Genomic DNA, 14,220 nt, shown 5'->3' on the forward strand with positions numbered 1-14,220 from the left:
TAAAGTGTGGTGCTACCTGGGGGCATCTCCTGCCCTTCACCATTTTCAGTCCCCTTAGACATTCCCATTCTTTCTTACTCACATATTTTACATTCCCCTTAGACATACGAAGAGCTCTAGTCTTTTAAATTCTCTGTAGCAAAGCCGCTTTTGTCCTTGTCACCCCTCCCTGGAGCTCTGTGTTTTTTGGGGTGCACAGGCTGGAACTTTGGACTTATTGTTCTTTTCCCTGTGCTCCTTTCCTGTGTCTGGGTAGATCTTATCCTGACCTGGCCTTACCTACCCTTAGATGTAACCACAGCTTGGTTTCTTCTAGACAAGAGGATTTTCTGCTCCTCATGAGTACCTGAAAGATACCCTTTCAAAGGCCTTTCTGAAAAGGATTTAGGGCTTTTTCATATTTTATTAAAATGTTCCTTTGATTTTTTTAAAAAAATCATTATTTTCTCTTGGGGGAAAAAAAACCACAAAACCCTCACAACTCCCCTCCTCACCCACCATTTTGGTAAGGGACTTACAGGCTTTTTGTCTCCCATGGCAAGGGAGAGAAAATGGCTTGTAATTGCGAGCTGGAGAAATAAGCACTTGCCTCCACCTACTTACCCGAGCCTCTGTCAGCAGCTAAAGGCAAAGAGAGCTGCAGTAAACCCCTGACAGCCTCTTGGAGTCCTTTTGGGACCTCTCCAGAAGGCTGTGACTCCCAAGTTAAACACAGGGAAGGCTGGAGGTGGGTTGCTGCTTAATGGATGCTCCAGAATGTTTTCTGCTCACCCCGGGGTACTTTGGGGCTGGAGCTCTCCAGGGCTGGCTGGAAATCCTGTTCCCTGCAGGCGTGCTGAGTGCTTCCTGAATTCCCTGTGATCACTGGAGGCAGAGGGCACAGCACCAGTGCCCTCTAGTTAGCAAGGGCATGCCCAGAAGCTTCTCCCTGGCTCAGCAGCAGCCCAGATGTGGCTCAGCAGCTGCTCTGCCCTTTCTGCTGCACAGATGTTTGGGCTAGTGTCAGTTCAGAGGTTGGATTGCAAAACTCTTCCTGCTTTTCCCCAAAGACCAGCTGTGATGGGAATGACCTTGAAGACCACACCAGTGCTGGTTTAATCCTTAACTCTGGCCAATGGAGCCCTGGTACCTTAATACATTACTTAAAACTCCCCTGGCAGGTACGTTAGTGCAGGTGCTGCTCTGCTCAGTGCTCAGCTCTCACTGCATGTACAGCTCCCATGGCAGCATTCCCTCTTCTTATTGCTGGGAATACTGGGACTGTAAACATCTGAGTTTCCATGTCGGTTCTTACCCTTTGGAGGGGCCCATGACTTTTCCCAGGTGGGGGTTTGCAGCTCAGCCCTCCCTTGTCCCCTCTTGAGGTGCACAGAGTCGACAGCCCGTGACTTCTGCCCTTTTGTCCCTCTTCTCAAAGGTTTCCTTCTCCATATTCTGTTCCGTGCTCACCTCTGGGCAACTTTCTGAGCAAATACTAAATGCAGTATTACAGATCTATAAACTCTTCTGTCATCCTGTGAAGATGAAAAGACGATAAGTCACCATCCCAGTCCTGATTTATGGGCTATAAACCAGCAACTTCTCTTTGCACAGGTTTAGGGGTTTATTTCTGGGAGGCCACCTCAGTGGCTCAGCAGCCTTTTAGTTCGTCCTTAGTCTTTGAGGAAATGAACTGTTTTTGTAGGGGGGACCTGAAACAAAGATGCCCTTTGTGCAACAGAAGAAGGGGAGGCAGAACAAGAAGTCCCTTTGGCCACAGCTCGTCAGCTCCCTGCATCAGCTTATGGAGAGAGAGGGAAATATGTGTCTGAGTGCAGTTCATCTCACCCCAGAGCAGGCACCTGCCAAGCAGGAAGAGGAGAAATTTTAAATTCTAGGATGAGATAAATGATACAAGTCTCTCCCTCCCCCTCCTTACCTGAAAAAAAAGATCTAGATGACCAGTTCCTACCTTGATCTTCATCCAAAACAAATATTCAGACCTGGAAGGATCTAAACTGGAGTACCCTGATGGCCCCTCTGCTGCCAGAGCCCCCGGCTGTCAAGCAGAGCTGCCCTGGCTGTTTTTGACTTGCTTCTCGTGTCCTGGAAGTCCCTTCCCAGGGCAGTCAGCTCCTCCTGCCAATTTTCCTGTCAGTGTTCTCCAGCTGGAGGCAGATCAGGGTGGTCTGGGCAGTGGATGTGCTCCCAGGGACAGGGCTGCGCATTCGGATCCCTGCCATCCCTTGCCCTCCCTCCTCTCTGTCTGCAGGATGCACCGTGCTGGGGGGATGAAAAGCCCACCCTTAATAGGTGTAGAAGGGATAGATGTGGTGCCTTCTGCCCAAGGAAATAATTTTACAGTAATTTTATTTGTGGCACCAAAAATAAATAGAGGATAAAGCCATGTCAGGGTCGGGAAGGGTGTCCCTGCCCACAGAAGACTGAGTCAGGTGTGCTGGCACCTCCCTGCATTGGATGTGACCAGTTTGCCTCTTGGAATCACGGAATGGTTTGGGATGGAAGGGACTTTAAAGATTGTCTGGTTCTCCCCCTGCCTCCACCTTCCACTATCCCAGGTTCCAACCTGGCCTTGGACCCTTCCAGGGATGGGGCAGCCACAGCTTCTCTGGGCAACCTGTGCCAGGGCCTCCCCACCCTCACAGCCAACAATTCCTTCCCAATATCCCATCTAACCCTGCCCTCTGGCAATGGGAAGCCATTCCCCCTTGTTCTGTCCCTCCATCCCTTGTCCCAAGTCCCTCTCCAGCTCTCCTGAAGCCCCTTTAGGCCCTAGAAGGGGCTCTCAGGTCTCCCTGGAGCCTTCTCTTCTCCAGGCTGAACACGCCTGCCTCTCCCAGCCTGGCTCCATAGGGGAAGTGTTCCAGACCTGTGATCAGCTTATGGCTCTTCTCACCCTTTCTGCAGGGAACAGACTCCCCCAGCACCTGTATTTCACAGGGGGTTTGGGCTCCCCCAGCTCATCTGTGAGTCATTCAGCAATTTGGGACATTTGCAGACCTTTGCTTGGGACGATTGTCAGTTTTGGAGAGGTTGAGCTGCAGACCCTGCAGAGGTGACCTGGCAGGGTGGGAATTACCTGCTCCCTGACCCCCACCCATTCTCAAACTTGTGGAATGCTGGGCCAGCCATTGGCAAAAGGATTCATTTAAGGTGTTGACTGGCTCCAGGCCACGAGAGAGATTTCAGCATCTCTGTGCCTGTCCCCTGCTCCCAGTACAGATTCCCTGGGCATGTGGGACCGGATGGCAGCTCACCCCTGTGAAGCCCATGCTGCAGGCTGGGCTCCTGGTGCATGCAGGCATGTTTCCATAGGGAATATCATCTCCCTTGGAGGCTGCAGGATGGCCCCTTGAATGCCAGTCCTATCTTTGCCAAGCTCTGTGTTATCTCCGAGCCTCCAAATCCCTTTGGGGACCCTCAGGAGAGGTTGCAAGCTGTTTATCTGCAGGGTGGGAGCAGAGGTGCCCAGAGGGGTGGGAAGAGCAGCACAGGAACACTGTGCAGTACTAGTGAGAGGGAAAAGGGTTAATCCCTACCAACTGCCCAGGTTATATTCAGCTCTGATTCCTCAGAGCCAAGGAACCTTTTGGATTGTTGTGGCTGGGAGATGACGAGGGAGGTTTCTCTCTGCCTGCATGAACACGCACATGCACAAGGAGGAGCCCAGTTGTGTGAAAATAACCTTCTCTTCCTTGGTGATTTGTGATAGTGGAGCAGAACTCAGCTGCTCAGCCAGGGAGGCATCCGAGGTGGCATTTAGGAAATCCCTCTGGCTAAGCCAGCTCAGGAGGCTGGAGCGCTCTGCGGTCTCGTGCTGGGCCAGCCCAGCTGCCCAGCACCACTCCTGGCCTTGCCTGGGTCACTGGAGGGGAAAGGAGGGCAGATATTTTGGGAACTGTTGAAGGAAGTGAAAGCAGAGTCTGAATCCAGTTCCTCCTGAAACTCTGTCAAACCACGGAACTGCAGAGCAAGGTCTGCTTCTGCTCTGCACCAGGCTCAGAAGTTTCTAAGCCATGTGTGAATCTTTTTCTAATGCTAAAAGTACAAAAATATTTCAGTGAAAGCAGAAGAAGTTCTATTCGTGGGTGTTCAGGTCGGCTTAGGTTGGAAATTCAAAGTCCTGCTCTGACGAGCAGCCCTTTAACTCGGCGCAGCTGCGGCTTAGGGGGGTTACAAAGGTCCTTCTGCAACTCGAGCTGCAAACAGGCCCCATGCCAGGCCCTGAACTGAGCCTTGGTCCTAAAAATCTTGCCATGGGTCAGAGCAGACTCTTACCTGCCTTGTCCATGGTTTTGTGTGTTATAAACACTGGTCATGTGTTGTCTGCTCTCAGTAACAATGTGTGCTCAAACTCTGCCCAAGAGACTCCTGTGCTTCAGCTGTTCCCCAGACCTGCTGTGCTGCTTTTCCCTTGATACATGTTAGGAAAAAGAATAAATATTGACTTTACAGTGTTTATAGCTCCACTTTCTCTCCGGTATAAAAGGTTTCTTCCACCTTCTGCTGCTCTGCTTGCTCAGCACACCTCTGGCATTCCCCTCAGAGAACCTGCAGGGAGCAGGGCACCTCCCCTGCCACTCACATTTGGCCCAGACAAATCCATAACCTCATCCTTAACCCTCTGTCCTCATCCATAACCCTCTGTTCTCATCCATAACCCTCTACTCTCCTTGTGTTTTGGTTTGTGGTGCCAGCTTGAGTTGGGTGCCCCCGAGGATGGGCAGTGCCTGATGTTCACCCACCCCACTCCATGTAAATGTTGGAGTGGGACAGAGCCAAGGTGAAATGGGATTTCATGGCTTATCTCCAGGTGTGGTTGTATGTTCTTCCAAGTCTTTTATCCGGTGTGACCCTGGGCAGTCTGTGGGATTGTTTTCCCAGCAAGAAAGCTCAGGGAACTGTGTTTTGCCCTGCAGTGACAGCACGCAGCAAGTCTGGGTGTCACAAAGCTGTCCCGTGGCCAAAGCAGCTCTGAATAATCTAACACTGAACGATTTTGCAGAGAAATGCCCAAATCTTTTGTCTGACTTGAGAAAAACCCTTTGAGATCTCATTGGTATTGCTGGGGAGAGCTGTCTGTGGTGGTTTTGGGGCAGCCACATCTAAGAGCAGCTCAACAGCTACGGGCCGTGCTCTGTTTTGGATTTGTGATTTGTTTTGGGGGCAGAAAGCTGGTGTGATTTGAGCAAAACAGTTGGGCCTTGGAGGATTGATGAAGGGCCGGGTTTTAATTTTACATTTGAAGAAAGAGATTCTCCCTCTGGCTCAGCGGTGGAGGCAGAGCAGCAGCTGATGGTAGAAATGGAGATGGTTTTCCCCAGGAAACCGCTGTCCTGTGGCTTCTGGGATGGGCTGTGACCTGGGGGCTATTTGCTTGTGGGCTTGAAAGTAGTAAAGGTGAGCTCCTGGGGGGCTGGGGTGGGGTGTGAGTGCTCAACCACAGCATTTCCTGCACCTGTGTCTGTGAGTGTTGCCAAACGGGAGCTGACTGTCCACATGGTCAGCAAGGGGAGCAGTGGCCCTGGGGAGCCTTGCCCACACCAGGGACTGAGCTCAGGCACACAGGTGCTGGTGGGAGCTGGGGACATCCAGCTACTCCCTGCATGCACGGGAGCTCCTGGGAAGGGGGACTTAGTCTTGGGAGTGTTCTGCAGTGAGCCAGCAGCAGGGCAGCCCCTTTGTCCTCATCTCCATGGCCAGGCAGAGAGGACTGGAGGAGGATGGAGGCTCAGAGATGCAGCAGGAGGTCCTGGCTGAGCATCTGGGAGCAGAGGGGTTGAGGCAGAGGGGTCAGTGCTGAGCTCGAGGGCTTGAGGTGGAAGTGTCTGTGCCAGAGTGGGTGGCTTGGGGTGGATGGCTTGTTACCAAGGCAGAGGGCTTGGTGCTGGGGCCGAGGGGTCGGTGCTGGGCCGGAGGGCAGAGGTTTGATGTCAGGGTGGAGGGTTTGGGGCGGAGGGCTCAGTTCTGGGATGCAAAGCCGGGGCAGAGGACTCGGTGCCGGGCAATGAAGCCGCCTTTCCCGCTATTGTTCCCGGTGCTCCCGCCATCAGTGCGGCACGAGGCAGGTGCCGGCGGGAGCAGCGCCAGGGGCCGGGAATGCACCTCCCGGGGCCGCCCCGCCGGGAAGGGGCGAGGAAGGAGCCGGTCCCGGCGGGGCCGCGGTCCCTGCGCCGCCCGCTCCATTTTCTGCCTCGCCTGTCAGGGAGACGCTCAGATGGCAGAGCCGCGCTCGGCCGCCTCGGGAGGGAGGTGGAGTCTGCCCGTCCTCCGCCCGCCCTCCCTCCATTGTCAGCGGCGGCGGCGGCGGCGGCACCTGCTCGGGCCGCCGGCGGCCGGGATGCTCCTGCCCTTCCCGGCGGAGCGGGGACGGGGACGCTGCCGCAGCGCCGGGCCCGCGGCCGCAGCTCGGAGCCGCAGGGAGGAGATGCTGCTTGTGCCTGCCCGGCCCTGCTGCCGCCTCGGGAAATGAACATGAGTCTGCCAGGCCGCGTCTCCTGCTCCATGCTCAACTGCTTTGTAAGTGCTGCTTTTCATTCCCCTCCCCTCCTCCATGGAAGCGGGGCCGGAAGGCAGATGCTCTCTCCAGCATCCTCTGCCCTGGGTCTGCCCAGCTGGGCGTGGAGAGGGGGGATCCCCTTTCCTGGCTCCCGCCGGGCGACACGGTGGCCGGTCACTGCTGCCCTGCCCCGGTCCAAGGGCACGGCAGTCCCTGAGCCGCCCGAAGGCCCCGGCCACCGTGTGCCGTGATGTGCCACGCAGGATGCGGCCGGTCCTTGCCTGGAGCTGGAAAATTACCGTGGAGAGCATCCGACCCCAGGGGAGCTCCGCTCCCGCCGTGGCTGCGGCGCTCGCAGGGTGTGCAGGACCCCTCCTGTGCCGGTGCTGCTGTGCTGGGAGGGCGTCCCGAGCTCCGCGGCTTTTATACCTTCGGGGAGAGGAGTTTTCCTGCTCTGATGCCCCTTTTGCAGACCCACTGTCCACCCCTCCCCGGGGGACTCGTGGCCAAATGGGCTCTGAGGGCTTCAGGCGGCTTGTGAAGAGCGCGGGGCCCTGAGCCCCCGCCCTGCCGGTCGCCGGGATGGGATGTGGCAGCAGGAGATGCTCAGCCTCCCGCCCGCCCTGCGCCGCAGGCGAGGCGGGACTCAAGGACACCCAGGCCGGTGGAGAGCTCGGGCTGCCCTGTTCCAGTTCCTGCTGCTCACTGGGATTTCTCTGCGAGCTGCAAAGTGGTGATGGGAGATCTCTGCTCCCCGGCTGCCGCACCGGCACGGGCACACACCTTCCCTTTGTGCCTCGGCATGGGAGCGAGTCTCTGGCAGGAGCTGTGCCCTGTGTCCATCACCGTGGGGGTGCCTTTCCCTCCAGCTGGGGTTGATGCTGAGTTTTACACCAGTTGTAACAGCATGTGTGCAGGTTCCTTGGAGATGGGCTGGGGCGGGTCTGGTCACCCCCATCTGAGGTCCAGGAAGCACCTCAGGCCATGCTGTTCTTGTGGATGACAAAGCTTCAGCCCCTGTCACTAACACAAGGGGATTCAGCATCATTTTAAATATTCCTGAGCCAGAAGGATTGGCATCTCCTTTCTTCAGGTTAAAATTCAGATTCTGGCTCGAATGGCATACCCAGAAAGATATTTCATTTTAAAATATTACTCAGTGCTTACAGAACAGAGTGTTTCCTGGTGAATGCTGGAGCCTAAAGAAGCTACAATTAGGAGGCATTCCAAAGAAAACATTCCCACACCAAATACATGTGGAATTAACACCATCCTGGGCTCCCAGCAGCGAGCATCTGAGTGCTGCTCCTTCAGACAACACGGTGGTTTGACAGGGTCTGTGGGAGGGCTGGTGAAAATTGGCACTGACATTTCATGCCAGAGCTCAAGGAGCGTTTGGACAACACTCTCAGGCACACAGTGGGATTGTTGGGGTGTCCTGTGCAGGGCCAGGAGTTGGGCTTGATCTTTGTGAGTCCCGTCCAACTCAGGATAGTCTATGATTCTATGAGTGACTGAAGATTCCCAGGTCCTAAACTGAGACACACACTCTACTTGTCAAGGATGGCGTGTTCAGGCTCTGTGTGTCCTCTCAGACCACCCTGAGGCCTTTGTGGGCTTTCTGGGGTGTCCATCTGAGCAGTGTGGACGTGTCCACTGGGGCTCAGTGCCCTGCTTGGGTGCTGGCACCACTTGGTAATGCCTACTGTGAACTGGGTGCACTGAGGTGCAGTTGTTGTTGGGTTACTTTTCCCACTTATATATTCTCCTCAAGAAACTTCAGGCTCTTGCCAGATTTTTGTGGGCTGAAAGTGAAAATGAAAACTCCTCAAAGCAAGCAGTCCTTAAGAGGAGGAAGAGTTGGTTGAGGCTGGACTGTAGATGGAAACCCTCTGTGTCATGCTGTGTCTGCTGTGGTACCGGGGGAACAGCTGACATGACAAATTACTGTCACATCAGTCCCAGATCCTGTGCATGGCCAAGGTGCATCTGCTTGGCTTTCCAAACACCACTCAGCTGGAAGAGGCAGGACTTGGAGACCTGCTTTGGCCTTTTACTGTGCTGTGGGGACTCTGCAGCAGACAGAGGAGCTGCTGGGGTCCAGAGGCACAACAGGCATTTCCATGCACAGGTATCCCCAGGCTCCTGGGGTGCTGAGAGTATCCAGCAGCTTCAGTTTTTGGCTTTCACAGCACGTGCTGACTGGGACCTGTCTGACTGTGTGCTCTTGTTTGCAATGCAGGGTGAGGAGGGCCCTCCCAGTTTGGAGTACATCCAGGCCAAGGACTTGTTCCCCCCGAAGGAGCTCGTAAAGGAGGAGGAATCATTGCAGGTAAGGAAGTCAGAACACCCAAACAGCTTTGAGATGTGGCAGGCTGGGCTCTGCAGGGCAGCTCTCCAGCCCAGGACAGCCTGGAGGCCACGGGCTGGCCGGTGCCGAAGGTCACATTTGGAGTGGTGGGTCCTTCCACGTGTTGCCAGCCATTCCAAACGCACCATCCCTGCCTTCCCAGCCCTGCCAGGACGTGTACAGCACCTCCTGCCTCTGGGAAATGTGGCTGGAGCACGATGTGATGCACAGCCAGGCTGGGTATTCCCTGTCCTCGCCCGTGCTGGCAGTGAGGAACGTGACGCTGCCTGCGTGGCTCTGCAGCAGGGAGATGCTCCCTGGGACAGGGGATTAGCTCAGTTGATTAGAGCATGATGCTAATAGTGCCAAGATTGCAGGTTCTATCCCAGTATGGGCTATTCGCTCAGGATTTGGATTTGATGATCCTTGTGGGTCCCTTCCAGCTCAGAATATTCTGTACTGTTGGAGCAGGGCCGTGCTCAGTGCAGCGACTGCACTGCCTGCTCTGGCCCTGGTACACGTTGCTCCTGGCATTTTCCTGCTGCAGAGTGGCTGGAAGGAGACACCTCCATATGGTGCCAGCCTCCTGCTGCAAAAAGCCCTTGGAAGAGCCCCGGGTGCTTTGCTGCTGTGCAGCAAGGGCAGGAGCACAGCCCTCGGGGGTTTGGTGCTTCCTTTGACATCATCCAGTGCTCATCGTCCTCCTCCTGGGGCTGGAGCCAGGCTCACCTTGTTCCCGCTGCTGCTGCAGTGTCTGAGGTTGTTCTGGGATCAGCATTGCCTTGGCAAAAGGTGCTGGGCAAAGCAAGGACTGAGAGGTGTTGTCTTGAAGGAGCAACCATGGGCTGAGGAGTTGTTGGGGTCAAGGCTGCAGGTCTGAGTCCTTTGGGGGGTGAAGCTGCTGAAATGACTCTGAGCTGAGGCTCCTGGAGAAGAACAGGCTCTGCTTTAAGTCTTCTGCATGGAGGACCATAAATCACCCCTCCAAGGGTAATTTCCCTTCAGTAAATTGTTATTTGAATGTAAAGTGAAGTGTCCAAGGCCAGGTTGGACGGGGCTTGGAGCAACCTGGGCTAGTAAAAGGTGTCCCTGCCCATGGCAGGGGGTTAGAACAAAATGAGTTTTAAGGTCCCTCCCAGCCCAAACCATTCCACAATTCTGTAATTCCAAAAGGATGCCAGTGGCTTGATAACAAGCTGTATTCACGCACCTGCCAGTTTATTCCAGGATTTCCCTCTGTCAGTTCTTGCAGCCTTTCCATCCCTTTCTAATCTGTCTCCCTTCTGGTGCTGTGTGAAAGAGCCACGTAAGCAGAAGAAACACATGCCAGCTAAAAACAGCTCTGGCAAGCACGCAGAAATAAACTGCAGAAATAAAGAGAGGATATTCTCTTCATGGCAAATAATTAATAGTTTTAAAGGGTGTTCGGACACATGCCAGTCTAAGGTGGTTATTTTTGTACAAAGAAAGGAGAAGTTGTTTGTACAGTTGTCACCTGAAGTCTGAAATCCAGGAAATTCAGGTTTTTAGGCAGCACATACCCAAGCCATAGAAACAAGTTAGAAATAAAGAGAAGGTGGTCTGACTTGCACTAATTACAGTGTAATGAATTGTGCCATCAGCTGCCCTGTCTGGCAGGTTCCAGCTCTGGCTGAAATGATAAATCGTCGTGACATTTTTTGCATAATTGGTTGCCGACATCACCTGGTGTAGGTGGCATTCAGGGAACAGGAGGAGCCTGATTAGCTAAGGACAAAGGGGCCTGGTGAAATTTTAGGCTGTTCTGCCTTCTTTTTTTTTTAATATAAGAAAAGTCAAACTTGACTGTCTGCCAGGATCCCACGTTTTAAAAATAGCTACGGCATGTCCAGACTGATGGGGAGGGACACAGAGACACTTGATTATCTAGATATTTAACACCAAAAAAATTGAATTCAGGTGACTTTAGTGAAGCTTTGTTGTGGTTTAACCAGGACAAGCTTCCTCAGTCATACAAATAACTATACAGAGAGATTCCCTCTGCCTGGTTGGCAGAAACTGGGCACAACTTTGGTTCATTTGCTTACGTGGGTGGTAAAGTGGTGGTGAGTCTCACAGTGATGACCATTTAAGTGCTGCAGGATCACATAGGTGACACTGCCCTGGAGCAGGGAATTCTGATCCATCACAGAATCATTAAGGTTGGAAAAGCCCTCCAAGATCATCAGGTCCACCCTGTGCCTGATCCCCAACTTTGTCCCCCCAGCCCAGAGCACTGAGTGCCACGTCCAGTCCTTCCTTGGACACCTCCAGGGCTGGGGACTCCAAACCTCCCTGGGCAGCCCCTTCCAGTGCTGCCCCTTGTCCCAGGGCTGGTTTGCCCTCTCCTAAGAGCAGGGATCATTGATCCCTCTGCCCCATTGCACACCCTCACTGCCAGGTGTGCAGTGTGTGCTCACACCTCTCCTCCATAAACGTGATCCTTCAGGAGGTGCTCTGGAGGCATCCTTGGGAAGCAGATCCACGTGTGGGGCTGGGCAGTGGGTCCAGTGCTGTTCCATGCTGTTGTCAGCTCTCAGGGCACGAGGAGCACATTGCTGGGAATGGTTTCCCATGGGAAATGCACTGCAGAGGCGGTGGGAAGAGCGGCTCTGGGAATTCCAGTGCAAAAGGATCTCCCTTTCTGTGGCTGGGGTATGTGCTGCCTGTGTGTGAGTGCTGACCCAGCGCTGTCTCCCTTGCAGGTGCCATTCACTGTGTTGCAGGGTGAGGGGGTGGAGTACCTGGGCCATGCCAACGACGCCGTGATCGCCATCTCCAACTACCGCCTGCACATCAAATTCAAGGATTCCGTGATCAATGTGAGTCTGGATCCGTCACCTCTCGCATGGTTTCAGTGCGGGGACGGGTGGGAATAACCTTTTTCAGGGGGCTGTGGCATGAGAAGGTGCTTCTCAAAGGATGCCAGGCCTGATGCTGCCTCTGGGCATGCAGTTGCTGTTCTGCTGCTGTACTGAGGTGTGAGGATGGGGTTTTCTTTTGGATACTAATTAGGCCTTTCCCTTGCTGTTCTCTTTAAATTCAAGCTTTAACCTTGGTGGTTTTAAGGCTGTTGAGGTCTCTTGCAGGCCAGTTTTAATGAGACTTCTCACCAACCCAGAGTCAGACAGTGGGAGCCTGAGGCTTTCTCTCACTGTCTCGACTTGCCACCTCTTACTGCAGCTGCTGTTGGGCTCAGTTACCTTTGCTTGGCTGGATGTGCTTGAGTCAGTAACTGGCCCCTGGTGGGAGCTTACCCAGGGACAGAGCAGGAATCAGAATAGTAATCATGGAAGGAGCTGCACGCTGAGTCATGAGGCTCCAGAGCCCCGGGAGTGGGTTTGTAGTTCCCGGCGGCAGCTCGTGATTGCTGCTGGAGCCGTGACTGAGCGTGAGGGGCCCGCGGGCAGGGCTGCTGAGGCTGCTGTCGTGCTGTGCCTTGTCATGCCCTACATCTGTCCCTCCCCCACAGGTGCCTTTGAGGATGATGGAAAGTGTGGAGTGTCGGGATATGTTCCAGCTTCACATCGTCTGCAAGGACTCCAAAGTGATCAGGTACCTGCTGTGTTGCCGTGGGGTGGGTGCTGCTGCAGGCCCTGACCAGCTCTGGTGCCTCCCTCTGTGCTGCCGTGGGAATTGAGCTGTCCATGGCCACGGATGAATGTCCCCACTGAGGGGGATTTGCCTTTGTGCTCGCAGGTGCCATTTTTCCACCTTCAAGCAGTGCCAGGAGTGGCTGAAGAGGCTGACCCGAGCCATCGCCCGCCCTGCCAAGCCTGAGGACCTCTTTGCATTTGCCTACCACGCCTGGTGCTTGGGAGTCTGCGTGGATGAGGAGGATCAACATGCACATCTCTGCCGTCCCGGTGAGCTCCTCCCTGTCCCCTTCCTGCTCCTCTGCCCAGGAGCACTGCAGTGCAATTTAGCTGTTCATAAACCCTGTCTGGCTGTGTCTTGAGCTCTGCTGCAGCCATAGCCCAAATTCACCTTGCTGGCTCATCCTGAGTCCAGCTGATGGCTGGGTGCTGCAGGAGAACAAGCACAGTAAAAAGAATTACAGTTATGAATATAATAAGGAACATTCTGAGCCAGCACCACAGAAGCAGCTTTTCCCTTTCTCCTTGTGAAGGAAGAAAACATCCCATACTTTAGCACTCTCACCATGATGATTGAGAGCTCAGGCAGTCCTGTAAACATCAGCAGCTTTGAGGCAGCCTAATTAATATGAGCCCATCTGCATCTCTTCTCCAACACCCAGAAATGCTGTGACATTCCCAGGATCAGGTCTGTGGAGAGCTCTGGCTCGTCCTTACACAGGCACAAATCAAATCCTTGAATCCATGAAGAGAACACCAGAGCTGTGCTGGTGCCCTCGTGTGGATTGGGAGTTTCCCTTCTCTGGGAACACAAGGTTCCATTGCAGCTGCTTTGTCTTATTCATGATTAAACTGTTCAAAAGGGGATTGAAATGAGTGAGAAACCTGGTTTTAGGCTTAAAAAATGTGCTGATCCTACAGGAGAGCAGCAGTAGCCTGAGTGAAATGTCCAAACAGAGGCTGGGATAGAGGGATGAGGTTCAATAGTAGAGCTGAAAGAGATACCAAAGAGAAGCTGGTAGAGAAAAGGTAAATTCTGTGTCCTTATCATGCCCCAAACACCAGCAATTGGGAGATACGTGTTGTCTTTCCTTTAGGGAGGGTAGTATTCTCAAGTATAAATAAACTCACCTCTGGAAGTTGTTACTGCAGGATATGACTGAGGCAAAGAGCTTTGCAGTATTTATTTATTAGCAAGATTTGACACTGGAGCAACTAAGGCATCCAGAATTTGTGAGGTGAGGCTAAAAATAAGAGAGCAAACCCTGAGTCAGCGTCTGAGAGCAGTCTGGAGGAAGGAACTGCCTGGGGTGGGTGCTCAGTACTCCTTGCCGTGGGGTTCCCAACATCCACTTTGGAAGCTGTCACTGGCAGAAGGGCAAAAGTGGATTAAATTAACTCCCCACACTCCCTCAGTGACATGGGGAGGCTGTTTCCATCCTGCTCTGTGCTCTGAGACGAAAAGTGATCTGACTTGACAAAATAAACAGAGGAACCCCTCTGAGGGACAAGTCTTTTTGGCTTCTGAAGCACCGTCCCTGCTGCCATCCAGCTGCCCTGGAGTTTCTCCTTGCCATGGACGTGCTCCGAGAGCTGGAGCCCCTCTGCTCTGGAGCCAGGCTGGGAGAGCTGGGGATGTTTAGCCTGGAGAAGGGGTGACCTTACAGCCCCTTCCAGTGGCTAAAGGGGCTTATAACAGGAGGAGAGGGACTTTTTATGTTGGCAAAGAGTGACAAGACAAGGGGGAGTGGTTTCAA

General features: G+C 53.8%; 1 protein-coding gene across 4 annotated transcripts in view; it reads left to right on the forward strand.

Annotated features, from left to right (window-relative positions):
* MTMR4 (myotubularin related protein 4) overlaps positions 1-14,220 on the forward strand; it is a 57,623-nt gene that overhangs the window by 22,651 nt on the left and 20,752 nt on the right. For 3 of the 4 annotated variants that reach the window (XM_027704955.1, XM_027704958.1, XM_027704957.1), the window contains exons 3-6: positions 8,742-8,831; positions 11,573-11,689; positions 12,340-12,422; positions 12,567-12,733. In XM_027704955.1, coding sequence (XP_027560756.1) covers positions 8,742-8,831; positions 11,573-11,689; positions 12,340-12,422; positions 12,567-12,733 — 457 coding nt within the window. Of the gene's footprint in view, positions 1-6,380; positions 6,520-8,741; positions 8,832-11,572; positions 11,690-12,339; positions 12,423-12,566; positions 12,734-14,220 lie in introns of those variants that run through there. The other variant, XM_027704954.1, reaches the window with a different exon arrangement.

Source organism: Neopelma chrysocephalum, unplaced genomic scaffold, assembly GCF_003984885.1.
Source record: "Neopelma chrysocephalum unplaced genomic scaffold, ASM398488v2 Primary Assembly neopelma1_299, whole genome shotgun sequence".
Lineage (NCBI taxonomy): Eukaryota > Metazoa > Chordata > Aves > Passeriformes > Pipridae > Neopelma > Neopelma chrysocephalum.